This window comes from Spermophilus citellus (assembly GCF_964194105.1).
Source record: "Spermophilus citellus genome assembly, chromosome: 3".
Taxonomy (NCBI): domain Eukaryota; kingdom Metazoa; phylum Chordata; class Mammalia; order Rodentia; family Sciuridae; genus Spermophilus; species Spermophilus citellus.
Genome location: NC_138184.1, coordinates 216,066,734 through 216,092,647, shown reverse-complemented (window position 1 = coordinate 216,092,647; position 25,914 = coordinate 216,066,734). Strand labels below are relative to the sequence as shown.

At 45.7% G+C, this 25,914-nt stretch overlaps 1 protein-coding gene across 1 annotated transcript in view; it reads left to right on the top strand.

The window, feature by feature from the left end:
- The window catches only part of SVOPL (SVOP like), a gene marked incomplete at its 5' end in the record, with an annotated part of 54,735 nt that overhangs the window by 14,181 nt on the left and 14,640 nt on the right, over positions 1–25,914 (top strand). The window contains 10 exons of the mRNA XM_081288303.1: positions 3,647–3,718; positions 6,822–6,946; positions 8,354–8,417; positions 11,132–11,257; positions 12,505–12,633; positions 16,142–16,215; positions 18,373–18,581; positions 19,663–19,774; positions 20,746–20,827; positions 22,160–22,249. Coding sequence (XP_081144429.1) covers positions 3,647–3,718; positions 6,822–6,946; positions 8,354–8,417; positions 11,132–11,257; positions 12,505–12,633; positions 16,142–16,215; positions 18,373–18,581; positions 19,663–19,774; positions 20,746–20,827; positions 22,160–22,249 — 1,083 coding nt within the window. The remainder of the gene's footprint in view (positions 1–3,646; positions 3,719–6,821; positions 6,947–8,353; positions 8,418–11,131; positions 11,258–12,504; positions 12,634–16,141; positions 16,216–18,372; positions 18,582–19,662; positions 19,775–20,745; positions 20,828–22,159; positions 22,250–25,914) is intronic.

Genomic DNA, 25,914 nt, shown 5'->3' with positions numbered 1-25,914 from the left:
GATCCTCCTGCCTTAGCCTCCTGAGCTGCTAGGATTACAGGTGCGCGCCACCAGGTCCAGCCCTGCAATCAGCATTTTCTCACCTAGGAGGCAAGGTCCCTCCTCTGATTCCTGACTGGTTAACTACTGCAGGGAACATAATCTTCCAGGATGTCACATAGGTTTTACTGTCTCCTGTTAGTTTAAAGAATTGTACCTTCAGCGGTCTCTACCTCCCTTTGTTCTCTGGTGGTGGCAGGAAGCCCTTGATGGGCTGGGTACACTGGGACACGGACTCAGTTTCTCTGTTGGTCAGGCCAGCCCCTTCCCCCACTTCCTGTTTGGATGGACTTTGAATCTGCCACTTTGGGGCGTTAATTGCTGGTGGCTACTCTGTTCTATTCCCCTCCGGCTGCTTTTCTTACATCCCTAGTGATTTTTACTGTATATTTTTCCAGGTGTTTTTCATTTAAAGCTAAATCCAGTATTCTGGAAAGGGGCCACTGGACTTTCTGTGGCTCACAGTGGGAAGCAATCAGGGTCTTGTAAGGACTCGCATCTTGGAAGATGGGCTTGACTTTGAAGTTCCATCTTGTGGGGATCAGGGGTGCAAAGGGCTTTTATAGGGGGGAAAGGAGGAGCAGGGGGAAGTCTGTGTGTGGGGTGGGGTCTTCCTCATCCAGGACATGGGTCTCCTTTTTCCTTCTCTGAAGTAATGGACGCCGACTTTCTGGATTGAACCCAGGGATGCTTTACTACGGAGCAAGATCCCCAGCCCTTTTTATTATTTTTTTTTATTTTGAGACAGCATCTGAATAGGTGGCTGTGGCTGGCCTTGAACTTGTGATCCTCCCACCTCAGCCTCCTGAGACTACAGGTGTATGCTCCTTACCCACCCATCTTCTGTAGTTCTTTTTAGATATATTCCTTTTCTACAAGTTAAACCTCACTGTGGTTTACATGTTTTGTGCTCACTGACCAACAGCACTAATGACTAAGGGGGCATTACAAAGCTTATCTGATACTCTAAAAAAGCTAAAAGAGATTGAGCAGTTTGCATTTTCACCATTTAAGTAGGGCCTTTCTTTAAATTTGGAATGTGGGGCAGAAGGGAGGGAGGCCAAAGGGAGCAGCTCTGCCTAGGATAACTGCAGAGCAGCCGCCCTGGGAAAACCGAGGACTGTGGGTGAGTTACACCCTCACGTTTTGTGAATCAGGGAGTTAGTGCTGGAGAAAGAAGAGTCCTGCTTTATACTAAAAATAAGCCCCTGAAGAAAAGGGCAGAGCTCCAAGGGGCCGGTGAGGGGGTCAGCGTTGTGACGTCCCAAACAGGGTTACAGGAGGACAGGGCTTTCAAGCTTTGGAGTTAACATGGATTTTGAGTCAAGGTCCCTGTCCTAGAAAGTACAGGGCACCGGGCACCATCTTGGCTGATGTCATGGAGGAATATATAGGGTGGCTTTGTTTGGGGTTCCCTGGGGACAAAGTGCTTTTGTCTCCCCCGTGAAGGGGAGGAAGGGAGAGAAAGAAGAGCTAGCTGCAGAGAGAAACGGCCTTCTCGCTAAAAAAGTGCAAGAAACAAAACTGTGTTTTCCTTTGATTATCCTGGAGGGGACCAGCCAGGGAGCCTGGGCAGGAATGGCCAGAGCAGCTGGAAGTGCTGGGAGGCAGGAAACCCGTGGCCACGGCACAGACACCTGCTGGGTGGCCTTCCATGTAGAAACTGGCGGCAGGGCTAGGTTCTTGGATTTTTTCAGGATTCATGAGCCACTGTGAGGATAAGAAAAATGAACAGATCTGCCTGGGGATTCATATTTGCTTGGAGGAGTTGTTGGGTGGTGGTTGTTGGTGGTACCAGGGATTGAACCCAGGGGCGCTTAACCACTGAGCCCCATCCCCAGCCCTTTTGATGTTTTATTTAGAGACGGGGTCTCACTAAGTTGCTTAGGGCCTTGCTAAGTTGCTGAGCCTGGCTTTAACTTGTGCTCCTCCTGTCTCAGCCTCCCGAGCCTCTGGAATAACAGGTCTGCGCCACCATGGCCTGGCAAGATTATTATTATTATTTTTTTTAATGGATGCTTGGTTTTGCTGTTGGCAGGGAGTTTATGTTTACTTGTAATCGCATGAAGGAAGAAGGCTCTTAGAGGCCACTGCCTGTGTTGGAATAAGGCAGAGCAGGAAGGAATAGAGAGCTCTTTTTAATTAGAATAGAAATTCACGACTGTAGTCTGAGTCCAGTAGAGACCATCATCTGGGAGCAGAGGCAAAGCAGTTACCCGAGTTGCCTGCTCTGTGCACCTGGGGATTGTTATTGTGGTCCTAGGCCAGAGTCTAATACACCGGGTCTAGTCAGTTGCTCCAAATAATCAAAGTAATCCCAGCAGCTCTGGAGCTGGGGCAAGAGCATCGCAAGTTCAAAGCCAGCCTCAGCAACTTAGGCCCTAAGCAACTTAGTGAGACCTTGTCTCAAAATAAAAAGGGCTGAGGATGTGGCTCAGTGGCGAAGCGCGCCTGGGTTTGATCCCTAGTACCCGCTGCCCTACAAAAATGAATTTAATATTCAGGACAGCAATGTCAGATTGCAAGGGGAGGCATGGGACTAAAGTACTCAGCTCTGTCTTCCGGGGGGGATTGACATGAGCTTCAGGTTTTAGCTTGGGGTGGGGGCATGAGGGTCTAGCTGTCCTGGTCAAACTGGTCTGGTTGATCATCTCGGGATGGTCATGACTATGATGAGGAAGTTCCCGTTGCTGGGGGCTGAGGCAGGAGGATCACAAGTTGGAGACCTGCCTCAGCAGCTTAGCCTCTCCCGCCCAGAGTTAAAATGGTTGGAGGTGTGGCTCCATGGTAGAGCACCCCTGGGTTCAATTCACAATACCGGGGTTCGGGTAGGTGTCCCTGCTGCCTGGGGTGTGGTTTCGACTCTTGTCACAAGAAGTTTATCCTTTAGGCCTGTTGCTCCTGGAATCCAAGGTGACCCCTGGAGGGAGGGACCCAGAGAAAGGACACATTAGAAAGGCAGGGTGGCCTTTGTTCCTCCAAGTTTAGGACAATGACTGAAGATTCCCAGCTGCTGCTCCGGGCGTCTGGAGCAGGGTATTATGGAAGCTGGTAGCTGAGAGCCCATGGATTCGGACTCCACTTGAATCTTGAAAATACCTTAAGTATTCTTCATCTTGGTCCCTCAGCCTCAAGAGGGGAGGAGTCCCGGCTTCACCCAAGGCTGAAAGTAGCAAAGGACACAGCTGCACAATGAAGGTGGAGAAGCCGAGCTGCGTCCAGCTTCCGTGACTCCCTGGACACCTACAGGCCAAGGGGAGAGTCCGTGCTTTGAGCAAAACAGTCCCAGGGCCTCTTACAGGATGGGCCAGCAGGAAGCATAAGTGTTGCCCCTGAAGCCCTGACGGTGCCGACTGGGCAGGGACACGGGTTTGGGGAATGCCATTCTTCAGCTTCCACCCCTTGGGGGTTTTCAGTCTGCCTCTGAGCCACATCCCAGTCCTTTTTATTTTGAGATAGGGTCTTGTCTTGCTAAGATCCTGAGGCTGGCCTCCAACTTGTGATCCTCCTGCCTCAGTTAAGATGGATGAATGCTTCAAGCACTAAACAAACATCAGAACTCTGCTGGGAGCATAACTCATCCTCAACCCTCCCTCCATCCCTCCAGATGGTGTTTTTTGGCTACATGGTGTCCAGCATCCTCTTTGGCCTCCTGGCTGACAGATATGGCCGCTGGAAGGTAGGTGGGGCCTTGTGGGATTTGGCATTTTCTTCTCTGTTCTTTTGTTCTCTCTCTCTCTCTCTCTCTCTCTCTCTCTCTCTCTCTCTCTCTCTCTCTGTGTGTGTGTGTGTGTGTGTGTGTGTGTGCTAATGCTTCTCTGAACATCCAAGACAGAAAATGTAGAAATTCCCTTCTGATCACACATCCCTGAATCCCAGGCAGGTCATATTGGTTTTTCATCTGTCCCTGAGGTTTCTATCCCCACACTCAGTCCAGATACAGAGTTGAGGGATGTGCATAGTTAAAACTTATTAGGGTGTAGAAATTTGCAGGTATAAACAGGCAAACTCACATTAGTTAACTTTGTATCTTTTGAAACTAAACTGAAGCCCATACGCCTACTCGGATTAAACATCAAGGTATAAATTAACTTCAGAAAGAAAACTGTCTTCATCCGGTCCCTGTGGGGCATATCTATAATCCCAGTGACTATGGAGGCGGAGGCAGGAGAATCACAGATTTGAGGCCAGCCTCAGCAATTTAGCAAGACCCTGTCTCAAAAATAAATAAAAGGGAATGGGGATGTGGCTCAGAGGTAAAGTATACCTGGGTTCAATCCCCAGTACCAAAAAACCAAACAACCTCCTCAAACCCTAACTAATAATAATAATAAAAATTGGTTTCAAACCAGAGCTTTTTTTTCTTGTTTAATTTCTGATGAAGCATAAACGTAAAGAGAGAGAGCTCAAAGGAAAATATTAATAGAATTGGCTGTGTATCTTAAAGTGCATAAATAGCAAAACTTTTAAATTAACATAATATCATGAGCTTCTCTTTATTTTTTCTAATCACAAGCTTCTCAAAGGAGAAAAATCATAAAAAGGCATTTATGAAAGAAGAAATACAACTGATCAGGAAATATTTAATCATAGAAGATAATCAAAGCAAAATGACATAGCAAAGGGGTTTTCCTTATCAAAGTGATATTAAACATTAAGCCCATAAGTAACTTTTTAAGGAAGTGTTAAATATACAGCCAGTGACTCTTGATATGGAAGGAAATTTGTGTATGTTACCCAAATATTCGCCTTTTTTGTTGTTGTGGTGGTGGGTAGTGGGGATTGAATCCAGAGTGCTCTACCTCTGAGACACATCCCAGTTCTTTTTATTTTGAGATAGGGTCTTGCTAAGATAGTGAGGCTGGCCTCCAACTTGCGATCCTCCTGCTTCAATCTTCTGAGTTGCTGGGATTACAGGTGTGCACCACCACACCGAGCTCTAAATATGCATCATTGACATAGAATTATTTTTTAGATAAAATTAATTAAGAAGCAGCAAGCAGCAGAATAACTTTATCCTCTTCCTCTCATTTTTCTGCCTGAAAGTCGGGATATAAATTCTCCTTTAGGGAGACAACTCTGGACTCCTCTTATGAGCCTCTAGGTGGCGCCAGAGCAATCTCGCACCACCTGCCCCTTGCATCCCTGTCCTTGGATGTATCCCCCTTCCCGCCCCTGAAAGCCTCTGGCTTCCCTTTGTCTTGACACTGCCTGGAGCTCTCACGGCTTAGCTGGAGATGCCAGTTCGCCTGGTTCTGAGCCATTCTTTGCGCTGCCTTGCCCGGGAGCTTCTCCCAGGTGATGTGCGCTGAACGTGTAGATAAACTTGTTTTGCTTTTGCTTGTTAATCTCTTGTTGCAGGGGCCCATCCCAACCGAGAACTCAGGGGGGAGGAAAACCCATGGAGATTGAGGAAACATCTTATTTCCTCCCTGACAGTACTGTCTGACTCTCAGTTTGGCAGTATGAACCAAGAATCTTGAAAATATCTATTATCCTAACCTGATAATTTGCTTCCAACAATCTGGTTTCCTGAGATTATTTGAGAGGACATGATGATTTATGCACAGACATCGTTCCAGCTTATTTTAACAGAAAATCTGAAACAACGTCAGCATTAAACAATAGGGTGTATAGTAGGTTTATATATTACATTACATGTATTATATTTTGTTTTATAGAACGTAGTAGATTCTGGAATCTTTATTTTATTTATTTTTGGTACTGGGGATTGAACCCAGGGCACTTTATGGCAGAGCTAAATCCCCAACCCTTTTCAGTTTTTATTTTGAGATGGTCTCACTAAATTGCCAAGGGTCTCTTTAAATTGCCGAGGCTGGCCTTGAACTTGTGATCTTCCTTCTTCAGCCTCCAGAATTGCTGGGAAGATTCTAGAATTTTTAAAGCCATTAAGAACTTATTTTCAGCTGGGTATGGTGCCTGCCTGTAATCCCAGCAACTGGAGAGTCCAAAGCAGGAGAATTGAAAATTTATAGGCTTGCATTGCATGGGCAATTTAGTGAGATCTAGTCTCAAAAAAATAAAGGGGCTGTGGGTGATGGGGCATGTGTGTAAAATTATCCGCTCAGGAGGCTGAGGCAGGAGGATTGGAAGTTCAAAGCCAGCCTCAGCCACAGTGAGGCGCCAAGCAACTCAGTGAGACCCTGTCTCTAAATAAAATGAAAAATAGGGCTGGGGATGTGGCTCAGTGGCCGAGACCCCCTGAGTTCAATCCCTGGTAGGGGTACATAGCTTTGTGGTAGAGCACCTGGGTTCAGCCCTCAGTATGGGGAGTGAGGGAGTTTTCTTTCACAAAGAAAATAAGACACAACCACATTAACAGCATCGTCTCTAGATGGGAGAATCAAGGTTGATTCAACTTATTTTCTTCCTTATTCTCTATTACAAATTGTATTACTTTTATAATTAGAGAAAAAAAATTAATTCCTGGAGGTTTCTCCTTATAATCATTCTAACACAGTGTCTCACTGTGCTTCTAACAGCCCTGTGAGTAGGGAAGGTTTAGTTTTGCTTTCTGGTGTACAAAATTGAGTTTGTCACCTGTGAGCAGGGCACATTACAGCACTTCTGAAGAATGGTCCAAACCTGGAAGGTCTGGGCTGAGGCACAAGCCTCAGCTTGTGGGAGACCAGTGAGCTGCTGCCCACCAGCTCTGAGCAGGAAATGTCTGGATGGCAATGACCGTTCACCTTCTGCCCGGGATCCTCTCCCCTCCCCCTACCGAGGCAGGTCAAGTAACTAGTTGTCTTTTGTTGCTTCAGATTTTGCTCATCTCGTTCCTGTGGGGAGCCTACTTCTCCTTGCTGACCTCTTTCTCTCCCTCGTACATCTGGTTTGTCTTTCTGCGGACCATGGTGGGCTGCGGAGTGTCTGGCCACGCCCAAGGGTAAAGACTTGCCCCAGTGGTTTCCCGGAGAAGCAGCATATACTGGCATTTACACCCACATCCTCAGTGCCTAATCGAAGAGTAGCATCAACAGTTTGCAAATAGACTTGTGCTAATTGTTTTGAGTTTTTAAAATTTTTGAAAATAATGGCTGCTCATTATTCCAGTAGGAGCCATTTGCTCATCACAATGATGCTTGACCTTGAGGCTAGTGGAGTGGTAGGTGGCAAATGTGTCAGCTTTTGTTGTTGCCAAGGCTAATCATCACTTTTTGACCAGGAAAATTTTGGTAAGACTAAATACTAATAAAAAGTGCCATATTAGGTTAAAAAAAAAAAGTCCAGGGCTGGGGGCATAGCTTGGTAGTAGAGTGCTTGCCTATAGGTAAGGCCCTGGGTTAAATCCCCAGCACTTAAAATTTTTTGTTTTTTGAAGTCCATTTTGGACTAACCATTTTAAGCACTATTGCCCTGTGACCTAAGACTGTGCCCGAGTGAATGTGCAAGACAGGGCGAGATCATACTGAAATAGAAACATGATTCTCATCTGCTTCCTGCCCTTGGGTAAGTGCCAGGGTCTGGATTTTAAAGTCCTTAAGCTAAGTGTTCTGGTTTGGGGAGCCTCCTTGAAATTAACAGGGCCCCTCAGGCTATTCTCTCTGCATTTCTTGGAGCAAGATATCTGTAAAGTATATTGGGAGATGTCAAAGCACCTGACTGCCTTCCTATGTAGGGGAAGGTATTGCTCTTTCCTGGGGCATAAGTTAAGCATCTGAGGCCTGGAGCCCTAAAGGAGTAGAAGCTAAACTGACTTTTAAAACATCCCCCAGGAAACAGTCCAATAAAAATGTTAAAGCCCAACCTTGCCTAATCAGAGCAGAGGAGAGCGGTTAGAAAACTGATGGAATATGATTCCATTTATTCCATTCACAAGACGAATATGTACTTAATTGGAAACCTGTGCTTTGACACTTGTTAGTTGGAAAACTATTTACCTTCTCTTGGGTGTATTCTAATTTCCCAGGTATGTTTTAGAAAAGGGAATCGGGTTTGGGCAAAAGGTCAGGCTAATATATCTGAAATGGGTGAAGAGGGTTTGAAATAACTTTCAGAGTAGAAATGGCAACAGAAGCACTGGGACATTCCCTTCTCACTGTTCTCTCATGTGGACATTAGTTGTAGCAATTACACGTATGTAATATATGTATTTTTCTTTCGGCTGTGCTGGGGATGGAATCCAGGGCCTTGCACATGCTAGGCAAGCACTCTCCCACTGAGCTGCATTCCTAGCCCTGTAACAATTTTATTTTGATGTACAGTGAATGATGATGCTTTTGAATGCTTCATTTCTGTGACCAGATTGCTTAAGGAAAGTGATAATAACTCTGTTTTTGCCCTTCTTGTTTAGGTTAATCATAAAGACTGAATTTTTGCCCACTAAATATCGAGGCTACATGCTCCCCTTGTCTCAGGTAAGGTGAAGTAGGCGTTGGGCCCCGTCTTCTGCTTTCACGAGGATGCAACCTTGCAGAATTTCTTCTGGCTGGTTGACCTTTGGTTGGCTCGCTGCCTGTTTTCTGCACTAACTAAAAACCTTGAGAACGCTTGATGCCAGAGGTTGATGCCAAGGCCTTATGACCACTCTGGACTTATGTCATCCAGCGATGGTGCTCGGAACACAGTACCATCTTCCTCTATGACCGGGACATATTCCAGGGTCTGGCCTTGCTGGAATGACGGCTGCAGGAAGGCATCTGGGATCACCTTTCTCTCCCCTTCAGAGAGGGGAAGTAGCTACCACCCCATTGGGGTGTCCCATCCCCCTTCCAAAGATTCTGGTATCTGCAGATCCATCACTGGCCCCGCCTGAGGGACTGTGTCATAATTGCCATGTTGAAGAGGAGAAGCCTGGGATGCTCTGGAGCCCTCAGGTCCCAGCTGACCTTTGAGAGGTTTTGCAGTTAGAAGAGATGTCGGTCTAGCTACCCTGTACCAGTTTTGATGCCCTTAGTATTCCAAAGTTTCTATCAATAGGCAGGGGGTTCCAGGAAAAAAAAATGACTCTTCCCACTAAAGTAGGATGTATTTGGCAATAAGTAAAGCAGTCAGAGAATGTTTTAACAAAAATTTTTTGAGCCAGGTGCTGTGGTGCACATTTGTAATCCCAACTACGTGGGAGGCTAAGGCAGGAGGATCACAAGTTGGGAGCCAGTCTCGGCAACTTAAGAACATCCTGAGTTCCAAAATAAAAGAGGGTGGGGGGCTGTGGATGTATCTAAGGGGTAAGGTGCCCTGGGTTTAATTCCCCTAGAAAAGGGGACACTGAATTTGGGCAATAAAAATAACAAGAAAAAAAACCTAAAAAACCCTGCAACACCAGATAGTAACTCTACCTTACTCCCAGGTTTCTTCTTCAGACCTGTGTTAAGGTGGTTGCACACACTTTTAATACTTAGCATTTAATACTTAAAATTATTTAATGAACAAAGCTCATTTTCATCTGCCTAGTGCCTTGGCATATTTCCTGGTTCTATCCCTTTTTTGTTAGTCTTATTTTTTGAATCTCCTTGAGTCATCATGCTACTCCAGTGGTTTCACAGTTGTCCCTTGGTATCTGTGAGATTGGTTCTAGGATCCAGAGCATACCAAAATCGGTGATGCTTAGCTTCCTTATATGAATGGTGCATTATTTGCATATAACATATATAAGTTATCTCTAGATGACATAAAATACCTACACCTATGAAAGCCATGTGAATAGTTGTTCTGCATTTAGGGAATGATGACCCCCCCAAAAAATCTGTACATGTTGAGTATAGACACAATTTGATCTTGAATATTTTTGAAACTTGGTTGTTTGAAATCCCAGATGCAGATTCTGCTGATCCAGGGCCTACAGGTTGTTGTACCTAGGTTGTTGTCTCTCCACCTCCAGAAATCTGTTTCCTAGGCCCCTCCTTGAACTTCAGACCCCAGAGGTCAATCACCTGAGTCCCTCACCTGGATTTCACAGGTTCCTCAGATACAACCTGCTCACAGCTAACCTCTTCATCTTCACGGAAGCCCCTTGGTTCTGTGTGTCTGTTCTGCGGTCATAGCAAACAGGACCCCCTCAGTCACTGGAGCCACAAACTTGAGAGCCATTGTGGACCCTCCCTTCCCCTCACCCCACCTGGTCAACCCCCACTGCTGCTAACTCATCCCCTGTTGGTGTAGCCTCGACCCAAGTGTCCCTCACCAAACATTGCCACATTTACCTCAAAAATGTGTGTCAAGTCCACTAAAGAATTTTGACATTTTGGTACTGAAGTTCCACCCAGAGCCACACCACCTTCTGGTCTACTGTAGTCCCCTTATTTGTTGCTCCTTCAGAAAAGTTGTCCCTGATCACCCAAGTCACACTTGATCGCATTATTCTACTTCCTTTATGGCTCTAGTCTCTTTATGAAATCTTTTTCTTTTTTCTTTTTTGGTAATAGAATTCTTTGAAAGAGTCCCCCCCCCTCAAGGATTCCCAAGGAACCTTCTAGTAGGGTACCTTCTCCCATCTCTGTGAGGTAGAGCGGAGTCGCCTTATCCCTCATGCTCAGGTGAAAGCTGGGACTTGTTCCGATTTCTGACGAGGAGACCAGGCCCCAGTGGGCTGTTATTTATCGACAGAAGATTATCTCCAAGATATTACTTGCAAGTACAAAAGTCAAAGTGTGGATGTTGTGTAGTCTCTGGTACCCTTTGTGAAAAAAAGAACAAAACACGTCCTTATTAGCTTGGATGTGTCTAGAACAGCGTTGGAAGGACAGAGAGGAGACTGGTACTATTGACTCCACTGGGAAGAGAAACCAGATGGCAGAGAGCTAAGGGAAGAAAGCGCTTTCACCATTTCTTTCCAGTTTCTGGTGCCTTTTATGTTATGACCCAGGGAGCGCATGACCTAGTCAAGAAAAAAGTCAAGGTCTGAAACTCCCAGGGCGCCATGTTCTTTAAACCACATAGTGCTGACTCTCTAGCTCAGGCTCTAATTTACAGAAAGCAAACGGAGTCGTGGAGGAGTGAAGTGTCCATTTCCTCCAGGCAGTGCAAGTGGTGCTGGGAGTAGGACCTGAACAGCCTTCCTTGGAGCCTCCCGTCCTATCCTTGAGCAATGTGGGTGGATAGGAGGCATTTAATCTTTCACGTCTCTGCCCAGGTTTTCTGGCTGGCTGGCTCCCTGCTCATCATCGGCCTGGCCTCTGTGGTCATCCCCACCATCGGGTGGCGCTGGCTCATCCGGATAGCCTCCATCCCTGGCATCATCCTCATCATGGCCTTCAAGGTGAGCAGCTCTCGTGGCCCTCTCCAGCTGGCCCACTGGCTTTTTTGCCCCTCCAATATCTTTCTCCCATCTACCTTCTTCCTCTAGAGAATATCCCAACCAGCCTGCCCCTGGGCCTCCACCACCATTTATTCCTGACCTCTCTCTCCCTGAGCACACACCCTTTGATGCTGTCCACTCGTTCTCGGGCCACTGCAGGCCTGCCCACCTGTCCTCCTCCTCTCCCACCAGGCTGTGCGGTGCTCAGCTGCAGAATCCTTAGCTTCCAGCAGAATCTGCTCTTTGTTGAAGATAGAATCAGCTGCTCAGCAGAACGGGGCTCTGATCCCTTTGTGTCACCTACCCTGTGGAATCAAAGAGCATCAGAACTCAGAGGGTCCTTAGTGGTCATTTCTTCCAACCTTCAACCGAATTCAGGCACACCCCTGGCAGTTCTCTGCCAGAAGACTCCCGGCTTCTTGCCTGCGGCGACTTGATAGCTTTCTATAGTAGTTCCATCTCCCGGCAGCTCCAGGTGTTAGGCAGTTCTGTGTTACAATCAAAGACTTCATAAATTTACCTGCAGGTCCTACTGCTTCTTTCTGGAAAACCAGAGGTCCCTCTTCTCACCATGACATCCTCCAAGTGTTTAAGGGAGGCCCTCCTAAGCCTCTTCCTCGTAATTTATTACTTTCAAGTCTTTTCCACGACAGCTGGCTTCAGAGTCCTGCCTCTCTCTTTGTGGAAAGCCCAGTTGGTCAGCATCTTTGATGCAGTGAACAGTTGCTCAGAATCCCACGTAAGCCCCATGGTGCTCTGGGATCAGTGGTCCAGCAGCCTACTGCCTAGTGTCCGCCTGCCTCTGTTGGTAGGGACCAGGACTTTATCGCCCTAGTGGCAAGTTGCCCTCCACAGCTGGATTCTGATGGGTTTGGATCAACTGCATCCCCAGAGTCTGTTTTGCATCAGTTTTTAAACCTAGAACCTAAAGCCTATAATTGGGGTGTGTGTGTTTTAAATCTCAATTAAATTCAAACATTGACACTTCCTCCTTTGGTTTTAGCCCAGGCTTCTGTCTTCCCTAGATTTCCCTGCCTAGAGACAAGTTTCCACAGGAGGTCAGCAGAAGCCTGCTGGACTGTGCGCTGGCAAGCGGCCTTGTTCTTTTCCCACCTCGGGAAACAGGATGGTGTTTACAGAGCCATCACAGTGCTAGCTCTACGTCTGCAACAGTTGCAACTCTCATGTCCTTTGTCATCTGTGCCCAGTTTATTCCTGAATCGGCTCGGTTCAATGTCTCCACCGGGAACACCCAGGCTGCCCTGGCCACCCTAGAGCGCATTGCCAGGATGAACCGCTCAGTTATGCCGGAGGGGAGGCTGGTGGAGCCCATTCTGGTGAGTTCTGCCACTGGAGCGGGGAAGGCAACTTTAGTTAGCTCTCTAGCCTCCCCTTGGAGGCAGGGATGGTCTGGGGAGAGCAGATCAGTGTTGAGGCTCTGGTGAACGTCACTGTGGGCTGCTGCTATGTGCTCTGGTTAGTTCTCTAACTTCATTTTTCTCAATAAAATGCAAACGGCAACACCACCTACCTGTGGAGCTGATCATGTATTTGGCAATATTGTTTGTTTATGGGAGAATGTTTATCAGGTTCTGGGGTTCAAACCAAGGGCCTCATGCATGCTGGGCAAGTGTCCACCCCCTGACCCTTTTTATTTTATTTTTTGAGATGAGGTCTTGCTAAGTTGCTGAGATGAAGGCTCTGAGGCATATGTGGTCAATGTTTTCTCCCATAATGTAGGTTCTCTCTTCATGTTCTTGATTGTTTCCTTTGCTATGAAGAAGCTTTTTAGTTCTCTACCATCCCCTTTATTGATTCTTGATTTTACTTTTCGCACTTTAGGAGTCTTGTTGAGGAAGTCCGTTCCTGAGCCCATATGTTAGAATGTTGGACCTACATTTTCTTCTAGTGGGCGCAGGGTCTCTGGTCCTTGATCCACTTGAGTTGACTTTTGTGCAGGATGAGAGAGAGAGGTTCAATTGAATTCTTTTGTGTATTGATTTCCAGTTTTCCCAGCACAATTCATTGAAGAGGCGATCTTTTCTCCAGCGTCTGGTTATGGTGCCTTTGTCTAGTATGAGATAACTGTATTTATGTGGGTTTGTCTCTGTGTCTTCCATTTTATTCCACTGTATCTCATGGGGAGTTTGGTCCCTTTACATCTGCTACACTCAATGGTACGTTGGGACTTCTGTCACGTACTTCTTTCTCTTTTCCTACCCTCAATTACCTTTATATTTCCTCTTATTGGCTTGGAATTTATGCACTGCTTCTTTTATCTTAATAGTCATCCTTACGTCATAGATGCACACTTGCAACAGAAAATATTATTTGCTGCCTTTGTGTGCCTTCTCGACACTGGGACCTTAAGATCTTCTGAATCATTTTTTCTTCAAAATCATTTTTGTCTAGAGTTTTAATTTTACTTTGTAAGCTTCCCTGAACAAGTCATTATTTTAAAGCCAGCATCTATGTAGACGGACTAATTTTTTTAGTATCATCATTTTTATTATTGGTTTCTAAACTTATTTTTATTATTACTGACTTTTTGTATTTCTTTCTGCTGGGTTAATTTAGTTTTATTTTCAATATTTAAATGTTGGATCTACCTGGGCTTAATTTGGTATAAGAAACAGGGCACAGATCCAGCTTTGGCATGTCCAAATGGCTAAACAGTGGCTCTCATATACTTTTATTGAATAATTCATCCCTTTTACATTTGAAGAATTATTTAATGTAATTCCAGCAACTCAGGAGGCTGAGGCAAGAGGATGGTTGATTCAAATATATGTGAGAATTTATTACATGATAAGGAAAGAATTTAATTTTTATCCAGTTTGTTTTAAAACTTTTTATTTTTGTATTAGGGAACCTACCACTGAGCTATACCCCCCCCCAGCCCTTTTTCTTAAAAATATTTATTTTTTAGTTGTAGATGGACACAATACCTTTATTTTATTTATTTTTATGTGGTGCTAAAGATCAAACCCAGGGCCTCGCATGTGCTAGGTGAGTGCTGTACCGCTGAGCCACAATCCCAGCCCACCCCTCCAGCCCTTTTTATTTTTTGAGATAGAGCCTTGCTAAGTTGTCCAGGCTGGCATCAAACTTGTGATCCTTTTGCTTCAGCCCCCCAAGTTGCTGGAATTACCTTAAATAATTTTTTTTTATAAATTGAATTTTATCAATGATCACTTCCCTCCTTGCTTGTTCCTTAGTTTCTCACGACCTGGTCCGTGAGATGTGTCACCTACAAGAGAATTGGTAACAAAACAAGCACAGATGTTCAGGATCCAGGAGTGGGGCTAAGGATCAGTGCAGGGAGGCAGACTAAGCCAGGGACAGCCAGCCTCTGCTATTTCACTCCAAAGACACAGGGAGGAAGGGCTTGGGGCAGGGCTGCATTGGAGATGAAGAGTACTGGAGATAGGGTGTTGGGACCGAGATTCAGAACCAAGTGTCTCATTAGGATGAAACAGACAATTCCTGTGACTCACAAAGTCCTCCGCTTTATGACTCCCCAGTGACACTGGAGGAGAAGGGGCCACAGTGGCATCACGTAAATTCATAGCAGAGAGGTAGATGGGTGGGGTGTCATGGTGCATGCCTGTAATCCCAGCAGCTCAGGAGGCTGAGACAGGAGGATCGCAAGTTCAAAGCCAGCTTCAGCAAAAGCAAGGCCCTAAGCAACTCAGTGAGCCCCTGTCTCTAAACAAAATACAAAATAGGGCCAGGGATGTGGCTCAGTGATCAAGTGCCCCTGAGTTCAATCCCCAGGACCCCTCCCCACCAAAAAGGAGGAGGTAAATGGGCAAGGCTCTGGACTGGGCTCAGGACACCTTGATTCCAGGCTGGCTCTACTGCCTCATGGCTATGTGACCTAAGGCAAGTCGCTTACCCTCTATGGGCCGTATATTCATTTAGGACTAGGAAGTTGGAGGGTGGGACTAGCTCCAAGGTCTTCCAATCATGAGTGACCAGAGCCCTAATAAGTGAAGTAGATGAGGGTGGAGTCATCGGTGGCACCATGCTACCCACAGTGACCTCCAGGAACCACACCCAAGAGCCATGGGAGAGAAGACACCTGAATTCCCTGCACGCTCTAGCTTTCTGTGACAGCGGGAAGCAAGGCCCCTGGACCACATTCCTGGTCCCTTTGGAGGGGACCTGCAATCCCAGGTTAATTTATGAGAAAAGAGTAGTTGGTTTTCTACAGAGAATCATCCGAAGTATTTCTAGCTTGCTTTCCCCTACTTTTTTATTTTATTTTTTATTTTTTTGCAGTACTGGGGATGGAATCCAGGAGTGCTCTACCACTGAGCTACAACCCCAGCTCTTTTCACTTTTTAAATTTAGAGACAGGGTCTTCCCTAAATTGCAGAGGCTGGCCTCAGATTTGCGATCCTTGTGTATTAGCTCCTGAATACCTGGGATGACAGCCCTGTGCCACTGCACCCTGTTTCATACTTTTTTTTTTAAACATATGTTTTTACTTGTTAATTTCAAAAGAATCGCCCATTCGTTTTGCTGTCACTTTTAATTTCTCCTCCTTCCCTCCCCACCCCTGCGCCAGCACCAGTGAGCAGGGCAAGAATGGAAGAATTAGGCCTTAAGTCCACTGAGTGCCTCTGTGTACCAATGACAACGGCTGGCTAAGATTCATGTGTTATAAACAATATTCTAAAGGCTTGGTGAGCTGTGCCACGGGGACCAAGTGGTCATCTCACCTTACCATACCCATATTATCCTTGTTTCCTATGATCCCAAATATCGCAGAAACATTTGCTCGTTCTTAACCTGCTAAATGTCTTCTGTCCCCCTCCCTGACCCTTTTGATAATGTCAGGAAAAAAGAGGAAGATTTGCAGACCTACTGGACGCTAAGTACCTACGGACCACATTACAGATCTGGGTCATATGGTAAGAATGCAGTTATTTAAAAACCAGCTTTAAATAAATAGGTATTTGACTGAATCCCAGCAGCTCGGGAGGCTGAAGCAAGAGAATTGTGAGTTCAAAGCCAGCCTCGGCAACCATGAGGCACTAAGCAACTCAGTGAGACCCTGTCTCTAAACAAAATACAAAATAGGGCTGGGGATGTGGCTCAGTGGTCAAGTGCCCCTGAGTTCAATCCCCGGTACCAAAAAAAAAAAAAATGGGTATTTGGAGGAATCCCACTTATGTACAGTGGTCCCCCCTCATGTGTGGTCTTACATCCCATGATTTCCGTTACCTGTGGTCAACCATGGTCTGATAATATTAATATTTGTTTTGACTTCCTCAAAGCAAGAGAGACTACGTTCCTCTAACTCTGGTTTCAGTCTATTGTTATAGGTGCTCTCTTTTATCTTTAGTTGTTGTTTCTCTCTTGCTGTGCCTCATTTATAAATTGAGCTTTATCACAGGGGTATATAGGGAAAAGCATACTATATATAGGGTTCAGTACTCTCTGGTTTTAGGCACCCACGGGGGTTCTTGGAACATGTGTCCTGCAGATAAGGGGACTACTGTAAATTCACTCATCACCACTGGGGAGAAAAACACAAGACAGACTCCAAATATTTCCTTTAGCAATGTCTTATCTGTTAACACCATAACACCACACCACACCACCACCACACCACACCACCACCACAAATGAGTAAGTAAAAATTTTAGGAAGACAAAACCCTAATTGTCTATGGGCATTTCCCCCCTCACCAGGGATTGAATGTGGGGTGCTTTACCACTGAGTCCATCCTCTGCTCTTCTCATTTTATTTTGAGATAGGGTCTCACTAAATTGCTGAGGCTGGCCTTGAACTTGTGATCCTTCTTCCTCAGCCTCCTCAGCACCTGGGCACACACACTTGTGCCCCACCACATTCAGCTACAAGTTCTTAAACGTTTCTTATCGGGGCGCATGTGGTGGTGCACGCCTGTGATCCCAGTAACTAGGGAGGCTGAGGCAGGAGGATTCCACATTCAGGGCCAGCCTCAGTTATTTAGTGAGACCCTGTCTCACAAAATGGCTAGGGATGTAGCTAAGGTAGAGCACCACTGAGCTCAATCCCCGGTACTTAAAAAAAAAAAAAAAAAAAAAAGGAAAATAGTCTCTCACTTGCACTTTTGTAGCCTTTTCATTTTTCATTTCCTCGTGACAGAAACTGATCCCTCGAAGTCAACAGTGACCAGTGGGTTAGCCTCTTGTGGTCCCCTGTGTGCTTCTTTTTTTTTTTTTTTTTTCCTTTACAGTCTTGACCTGAGTAAGCAAAGCCCTTTTAATCAGGACACAAAAAGGGGCTAAGGATAAGAGAAAAGTTTGACTTTTACTACATTAGGTTAGTAACTGCACCATAAATTATCATGAGAATCCCCAAAGGTAAGCTACCAACTGGGAGAAGAAATTTGCTCTAATGGGCAACAAACATTTTAGAGATATTCATATACACATCTGTGTAAAAATGTTTTATTGATATTTGTAATTTTTCCAGTAAGACAACCCAGTTTAAAAATAAGACTAGAGGGACCGAGGTTGTGGCTCAGTGGTGAAGCGCTTGCTTAGCACGTGTGAGGCACTGGATTTGATCCTCAGCACTGCATATAAATAGATGAATAAAATAAAGGTCCATCAATAGCATATATATATATATATATAATATAAATTAGAGACTTGAACAGATAGGTCACTCATAATGTGTGCATCAGAAAAACTTGTCAAACATGTTGCTGTCCCCAATGCCACATATATGTCACCAGGGAAATACAAATTAACACCTAGCAAGAGACCAGTCCATGGGAATGGCTAACATGAAAAAGACTAATGCCAGCACCAGCTGACTGCAGCTCACATCAGGGCAGACTTTGTTACAATTGAAATGTGCGTATCTGGTGGCCCCATAATTCTTCAGTTTATACCCAACAGAAATGCACATGTGTTTCCCCAAAGACATTTGCATGATACTGTGTGAGCCGGGTTCTCTGTTCCTCTTGCACATTCTGTCTTGTGACTTCCACGTGGACTCCTTTCCCTGTCATCTGCCTCCTGAGCTTCCTCCGTCCTTCACGTCTGCTAATGATGTCCTTTTCTCACTCCCAGGCTGGGAATCTCTTTTGCCTATTATGGGGTTATCCTGGCCAGTGCCGAGCTGCTGGAGCGGGACCTGGTCTGTGGTTCAAAGTCAGAGTCACAGGTGGTGGTGGTGACTGGGGGGGACTCACAGGAGAGTCGCAGTCCCTGCCACTGCCACCTGTTTGCCCCGTCTGACTACCGGACAATGATCATCAGCACCATCGGGGAAATTGCTTGTAAGTGTCCCTTTGTACTGGGGCCCTCTGTATTTCAGTCAGTGTTTTAGTCAACTTTTTTTTTTTTTTTTTTTTTTTTTGCTGCTATGACTAACAGGCTTGATTAGCACAATTGTAGAGGAGGAAAAGTTTATTTAGGGGCTCATGATTACAGAGGTCTCAGTCCATAGACAGCTGGCTCTGTTCCTTGGAGCTCAAGGTGAGGCAGAATGTCATGGTGGAGAGAAATGTGGCAACAGGAAGCAGCTCACGTGATGATCAGGAAGCAGAGAGAGACTCCACTCACCAGATACAAAATATATACCCCAAAATCACACCCCAAGGAACCACTTCCTCCATCCACACCCCACCTGCCTTCTGTTATTACTCAGTTAATTCTCCCAGGGGATTAATTCACTTAATTGGTCAAGGCTCTCATCACCTAATCATTTCACTCTGAATGTTCTTGCATTGTCTCACATGTGAGCTTTTGAGGGGCACCTCATATCCAAACCATAATAGGCTGGGTACACACCATTTGGAGTCTCGGGAGAGAAGTGCAACCTATGATGTGGCTCCTACCTAGTAGAATTGCACAAGACTCTCAATCATGCTGACATGTCTCCAACATGGATTGGTATGGGAAAGAAGGGTCCAGAGGCGTAAAACTTTGAATTATTATGTTAAGTTGCATTTCCCTCCACATCTTAACATCTCAGAAATTGGGATGTGTCTTGCAATAACTCATTAGATTTCAAATGGCAGCATTATTTCTGTCTTAGTTGACATAAAATGATGGTACTTAAAATCAATGGCACTCTGAATTCAATGAGAAACTGTATAAAACATTTAAAATATAGGTCCAGCAAACTGACCATTAACAACAGATCCACGTGCACCATCCTGGGGACCCCTGTGGGGAAAGTGTCTTGAAGGAGTCATGAGTTTGATGACAGTGTGAGTGGGTTTTAGATGGAATACCAGAGACATTGGGAGAAAGTTGTTCTTTTCTGAAATAACAAGCATGACTCCTGGCTAGGGGTCATGAAATGTCACTTGTCTGTTAAAGTTCCAAAAATTGTCTTTGCTGTTTGCCTTCCAGTGAATCCTTTAAATATCCTGGGCATCAACTTCCTGGGGAGACGGTTGAGCCTTGCTATCACCATGGGGTGCACGGCTTTGTTTTTCCTCCTCCTCAATATTTGTACTTCAAGGTATTTGTCCTTCCATTGCTTCAAGACAAACGAGTTTTTTACAATGGTTTCCAATGAGGTCTCCAGACCCCTAGTGTTCACTGGGGTCTGGCATGAGTCCCTTTTCCCAAGAGAGTGGAGAGCAAGCACCTGGTGCCTTCCAAGCATATTTGCCTCCTCCTACTGCTCCTGCACCTCTCAGCTCTCAGGATAGAGGTGAAGCATTGGGATTCCCACCAAAATACTTAGGATCTTTACACAAAGTTTCCTGGAGGATTGGAGAACAACCCTAGTTGTTTACCAAATTCTCTGGACCAGTGCCGAGATAGTTTTGTGATAGGGACAGCTGATCTGTGGGGTAAGATTGATTTCACTCTTAATGTACAGTCCTAGAGAGGCATGAGCTATAATATACAGTGTGCCTCTGCAACTGTGGTTCTCACCATAGATTGAAAATATTTAAAAAAACAAAAACAAAAACAAAAAAACTTTGCATCTGTACTGAGCATGTGTCGAATTTTTTACTTTGTGTTATTCCCTAAACACTACTGTATTTACACTACTATTCAGTATTTATAAATAAGTACTAGATGTTACACTAACCTGGAGACATGTAAAGTGTACAGGAGTATGGGGTTAAATGCAAATACGATGCCATTTTAAAAAAGGGACTTGAGCATCCTCAGATTTTGGTATGCACCAGGTCGGGGGAGTGTCCTGGAACCAGTCTGTCCCGAATACTGAGGGGTGAATGCATATCATCAGTTCTGAAAACGGTACCATTTTTTCAGGGCATGTGCTCATCTAGGGGGCCAGGTGGAATGACCCACTTGGGAGGTAGTTGAACCCCATCATTAAGCCTTCTAAGAGCAGTGCCTCCCTCTGGTTGAGTGACAAGTGGCTGCTTCAGTGTCTGCGAAGCACTTGGAGTGGGACCCCGGGTGGCCCTCCGTGATGGCTTTTAGGACTTCCCTTGGCTTCCTCTCCTCTAGTGCCGGCCTTATTGGCTTCCTCTTCATGCTCAGGGCCCTGGTGGCGGCCAACTTCAACACCATCTACATTTACACTGCGGAGGTGAGTTTCCCAGAAGGGTTTTCCCAGAGGTGAGTTACTTCAGGGCATTCAAGTGAGCCACTTAGACAGGGTGTCCTTCTGTAGACAATGCGCCCCTGGTTTCTGTCAATTATGTTCTCAAGACAGCCCATGAAAATGGCACTAGCCAGTTTGATGTGGACTTTTGCTAGGAGCCACAAGCATATATACGATGTATGGCACCTTTGGTTGTAAAGTGACGCCAGCTAGCCACTGAGATGATTATGTTAAAATTTACATTCATATGCAAACTGGACTCCCGCTGTTCACCTTGGCCTGCTACCGGACTCAAGTTACGGGACTTTACGGGACTGCTGGAGAGTTCCCATTGGTTGGGGAAGGATAGTAGGAGGGAATTCCGGAGGAGGTGGGAGGAGACGGGGGGGTTCCGGTCGGCGCGCGGTTCCGGTCGGACACCCTCGTGGGAGGACCGGTTTTTGACTTGCTGGCGCTGAGAGTGTTAGCGGCTTTTTCAAAATAAAGTTTTGTTCCTGCTTGATTGGCTCGTGATTCTGTGCCCAGCCAAGACTGCGGCAGACTTTCCCCTCCCTGTTTAGTCTATTGAAAGACAATGTGAGAGGAAAGATGGGACCTTCTCCCTTTTCCACTACATGCACAAAACAAGCCATCACCCTGACCACAGCCTGCAGGAGTCAAGAGTCAGGAGCAGTGTGTTGCTGCTCCGGGTGAAGCTCCTGTTTCTCCCTCTTAAAATTACAATGTGTTTTTCACCTTCATTACTTTGGAAGACCATTTCCCCTTCTCTCTGTTGGTTGGTGCACTGTGGGCTTACGTTTGAATATAATTGTGATTTATTCCATATGCATTAGTTTACTGAATTAATACAGCAACGAGATATAAGGTACTTCCCGAGATAGCTGAAGAGTTCCTCATAGACCTCTGCTCATATGGATGGGTGGGGGTACAGTGTCACATGCATGTACTCCCAGTGACTCAGGAGGCTTGCAAGATCAAGGCCAGGCTTAGCAAGTTAGTAAAGCCTTGTCTGAAAACAAAAATTTTTTAAAGGGGGGAGGGGCTGCGCCGAGGCTGGGGATGTAGCTGAGAGGCAGAGCTCTTGCCTAGTATGCCCAAGCCCTTGGGTTCTATTCCCAGAGCTGGTTGGGGCGGGGGTGGGGGTGGGGGTGGTGGTGGAATTCAAAGGTGTGTATCAGAGAAAAGGAGCATCTTGAGTGTTCTGAAGGTATGTGGTGTTCAGTATATTTGTAACAAAGGCTGATCTGGGAGGGAAGAGGAGAACTCTGGGAAGAGTCACTGACTGGTGTTCTCCATGTCCCTGCCCCTGCCCCGCAGGTCTACCCCACCACGATGCGCGCGCTGGGAATGGGGACCAGTGGCTCCCTGTGTCGCATTGGTGCGATGGTGGCACCGTTTATCTCCCAGGTACAGTAGTGTCTGTAGGGAGGGGGGAAAGAGGGACCCTGAGCCCTTTAGATTTAAGAGTATAACCAATGGTTTTTGCCCACTTGATAAGTTTTCTTGGGGTTCCTTTGCCCCACTGTTTGAATTTGGGTTGGGAAAGAGGCTACATCAACGCCAGGCTTTGCTGGTCAATCTCCTGTATTGCTTCGCCTTCAGGGTTTGCTCAGCTTTCAACTGGGTATTGTTGGGGAGGATCCAAAGAAAGGGATGCTTTGAAGAGCTGGAGCAGTTGCAAGATGATGGGCTTTAATTCTGAATTGGCTCTGATCAGTTGTCCAGATGGGCAACTGAAAAACAGAGCCCCCGAGCTAGGGAGGTGCTATGGGGCAGGGGAAGTTCAGGGCACAGGCAAAGCTGGTAGAGGTAAGGTGAAATCCAGGGGACCCTGGCACCATGAAGCTTCAGGAGAGAAGTTGGGCAGGTAATGTGTGTTAGTCAGCCTTAGCCTTTTTGTTTCTGTGACCAAAATACCTGACAGGAAAAATTTATTTTGGTGGAAAAATTTATTTTGGCTCATGGTTTTGGAGGGTCAGTCCATAGAGGGCAGGGTGACTCCACAGCTCTGGGTCCAAGGTGAGGTGGAGCATCATGGAGGAAGGCCGTGGTGGAGAAAAATGATGAGGACCTAGTCACCAGGAAGCAGAAAGAGTTCTGCTTACCAGAGATAATATATAATCCCCAAAGATTTACCCCCAGTGACCTACTTTCTCTAGCCACACCCTACCTGCTTACATTGCCACCCAGTTAATCCACAGATTAGATTACAGCTCTCATAATCTAGTCATTTCACCTCTGAATATTCTTGCATTGTCTCACATGAGCTTTTGGGGGACACCTCATATCCAAACTATAACACAAGGTGGCCTGTAGGGTTGTAGGTCTTGGGGGGCTATATGCCTTATCACTCTGTACTGCTCATTCTCTTTTGGTCACAAGAAACAGAAATCCACAGGATCTGGCTGTAGCAAAAGGGCAGGAGTGGGGCAGGCCCTGAGAAGGCCTGGTCCAGAAGTTAAGGCTGTCCACTCTAGGCCCTGCCCACTCCCCATCAGTCTGGGTTCTGTGGTCACTCATCCCCCCTGAACACGTGGGTTTTACTCGTCTCTCCTGGAAGACCCATGTGCTGGGCCTGCTCATGTCTGTGGTGTTCCCACAGATCCCTAACACAGCCCTACCTCTGGCCTTCAGAACCAGAAGATGAGTTCTCTATAGCTAAGAGGGGCCTCTCATTACCCAGTTGTGGTCATTTGTCCATGCTTGAGGTGCATCAGTGTGGTCAAGAGCCAGGACTGTGAATAACCATAGATATGGAGGTGAAATTCTCAGAGAAAGAGCTGCTGTGGGCGGAGCAGACCCTGACATGCATTTCCTGTCATTTAACAGGAATTTTTGACCACTAAGTTTTTAACTCTTAGGAGTGTTTTCTCTCCACCCACCTGTCTTTAAAATAGGGGCTGCTTTTGTTTTGTGTCTTTGTTTTTCAAAATTCCTTTGTGACTATTTATTTTATTTTCAGAAAAGGGCAAAAGAAAAAAGTTAACTACTCGGTTTGGATGACCAGGCTGAATGACCAGCTGGGTCATTTCCCCAGCTTTCATTGGGAATGGAATCTCTGGGCTCTCAGCCACCTGGAACATTCTTCCTGGGGACTTGGGCTACCCAAAGGCCACCTTGCTTTTGGTGGGTTTGTGGATTGGGGAAGAAGCCAACTGAGACCAGGTGCTCTGGCCCACAGGGCTCTGCTCTCAGCATCCTGGGGCCAGCAATGGGCTCTTGGCTCTTTACACCTTTGCTCCTCCTGGGCACCCTCCTTGCGAAAGGGGATGAATAATAGCACCACTAAGTGGGTTTATTCCGAGTGTTAAAAGACATGAATAAATGCAAAATATCCAGAGAAATATTTGACACAAAATGAATGCTAGGTGAAAACAATAATAATGAATAAAAGTCCAAGGCCAAATGCTATTCAAGAAAACTCTTTTATGGGTGTGAGTCCTGATGAAGCCTTTATTGTTAAAGACAATAAGGTGCAAATGTTGAAGAGCCTGGACAGGATGAAATCAGAAACACAAAAACCAAAGAGGTAGTAGTGTTACTGTTTAAAACACGATGCTTGATGATCATGTGAAGGCATTAATGTCACTTGGCAAGGAGGAGCCACTTGGCTGGGAAGAGTAAGGGATGTTGCTTTTGAGTTTTCCTCCTGGGTTCAGAGTTAAGTCTTTTAAAAATGCTATCAAAACATCCCTTACTACTATTGTGTGAAGTCTACGCTCCTCAGGAGGAAATATTTCAATTCACTTCATGCTGTTGAACAGCTGAGATAAGACAGCAGTGTGCTTGGCCATTGGGGCAATGTCTATAAGTGCCAGTTGGACCTTTGCTGTCCTCAAAGGACTTGAGGTGTATTGGGAAGAGGGAGTATTTTTTTTTTAATAATTTTTTTTTTTTTGTGTGTGATGGTACTGGGGATTAAACCCAGGCAGCACTTTATAATGAGCTACACCCCTAGCCCCTTTTAGTTTTTAAGACGGGGTCTCCCTACACCTCCCAGGCTGACCTTAAACTTGTGATCATCCTGCATCAGCCTCCTGAATCCTGGGATCACAGGTAAGTGCCACTGTGCTGGTGATCTACTTTTAATCCCAGTTAAATTATGTACAATTGGGATACTTTGCTTTTCTTAATGGATTTGCATTGCGAGAGTTGGGATCTGGGAAGCTTGTGCCTACTCCTGGGATATTGCTGGTTGTGGGGTAAGGGAAGCTGTTCCAGGCATCTGGTAGGGGCTGTCACTATCAGGAGCTGAATGGCCTTTCCCTGGAGGTGGTTCTCAAACTTTGGCGGTTATCAGGATTGCTAGTGCAATGCTATGACATAGATTCCTGGACTCTATCCAGATGCACTGATTCTGTGGCTAGAGACCAATCACTTGTACTTTTAATTACCCCTGTGAATCCGATATGGCTGGGCTGTGGACCACCTTGTGAGAGTTACTGCCATCTACAGGGCATGTGGCAGCTAGGAATTGGCTTTTCCTTTCATTTAGTTCTTCCTCTTCTTATTCCTTAAAAGAGGCTGTTAAATCAGTTAAAGAAAAATGTTTATATATTACTCAGTAATATGTTTGCCAACTCTAATGACTATTTAAGTTTAATACAGATGCCTCTTAAAAAACAATTGTTTTGCCAGGTGTGGTGGCACATGCTTGTAATCCCAGCTATTCAAGAGGCTGAGGCAAGAGGATTGTAAATTTTGTCTCAGTAACTTAGTGACATATTGTCTCAAAATAAAAAAGGTTGGGGATGTAGCTCAGAGGTCAATCTGCAGTACACAAAAAAGAAAAAAAAGTCTTGATGTTTAGTTGTTAGTCATTAACAGAAATAAGAGGAGTCATGAGTATGTAGCCCAAGAAAGGAAAATACTTTTTCTATAGAAACATTAGATTCACTAAAACACAGAAGGGACCAGTATAAGGCCTCTACTGATAGATCAGGGATTGCCCTCATTCAGGGAAATTTCCAGAAGTCAGGCCCCTTGTCCCTAGCCAGGTGTTAGTTCTGGCTGCTGTAACAAAATACTGTAGAGGGATTGAAAATAACAGGAATTTCCTCCTCACAGTTCTG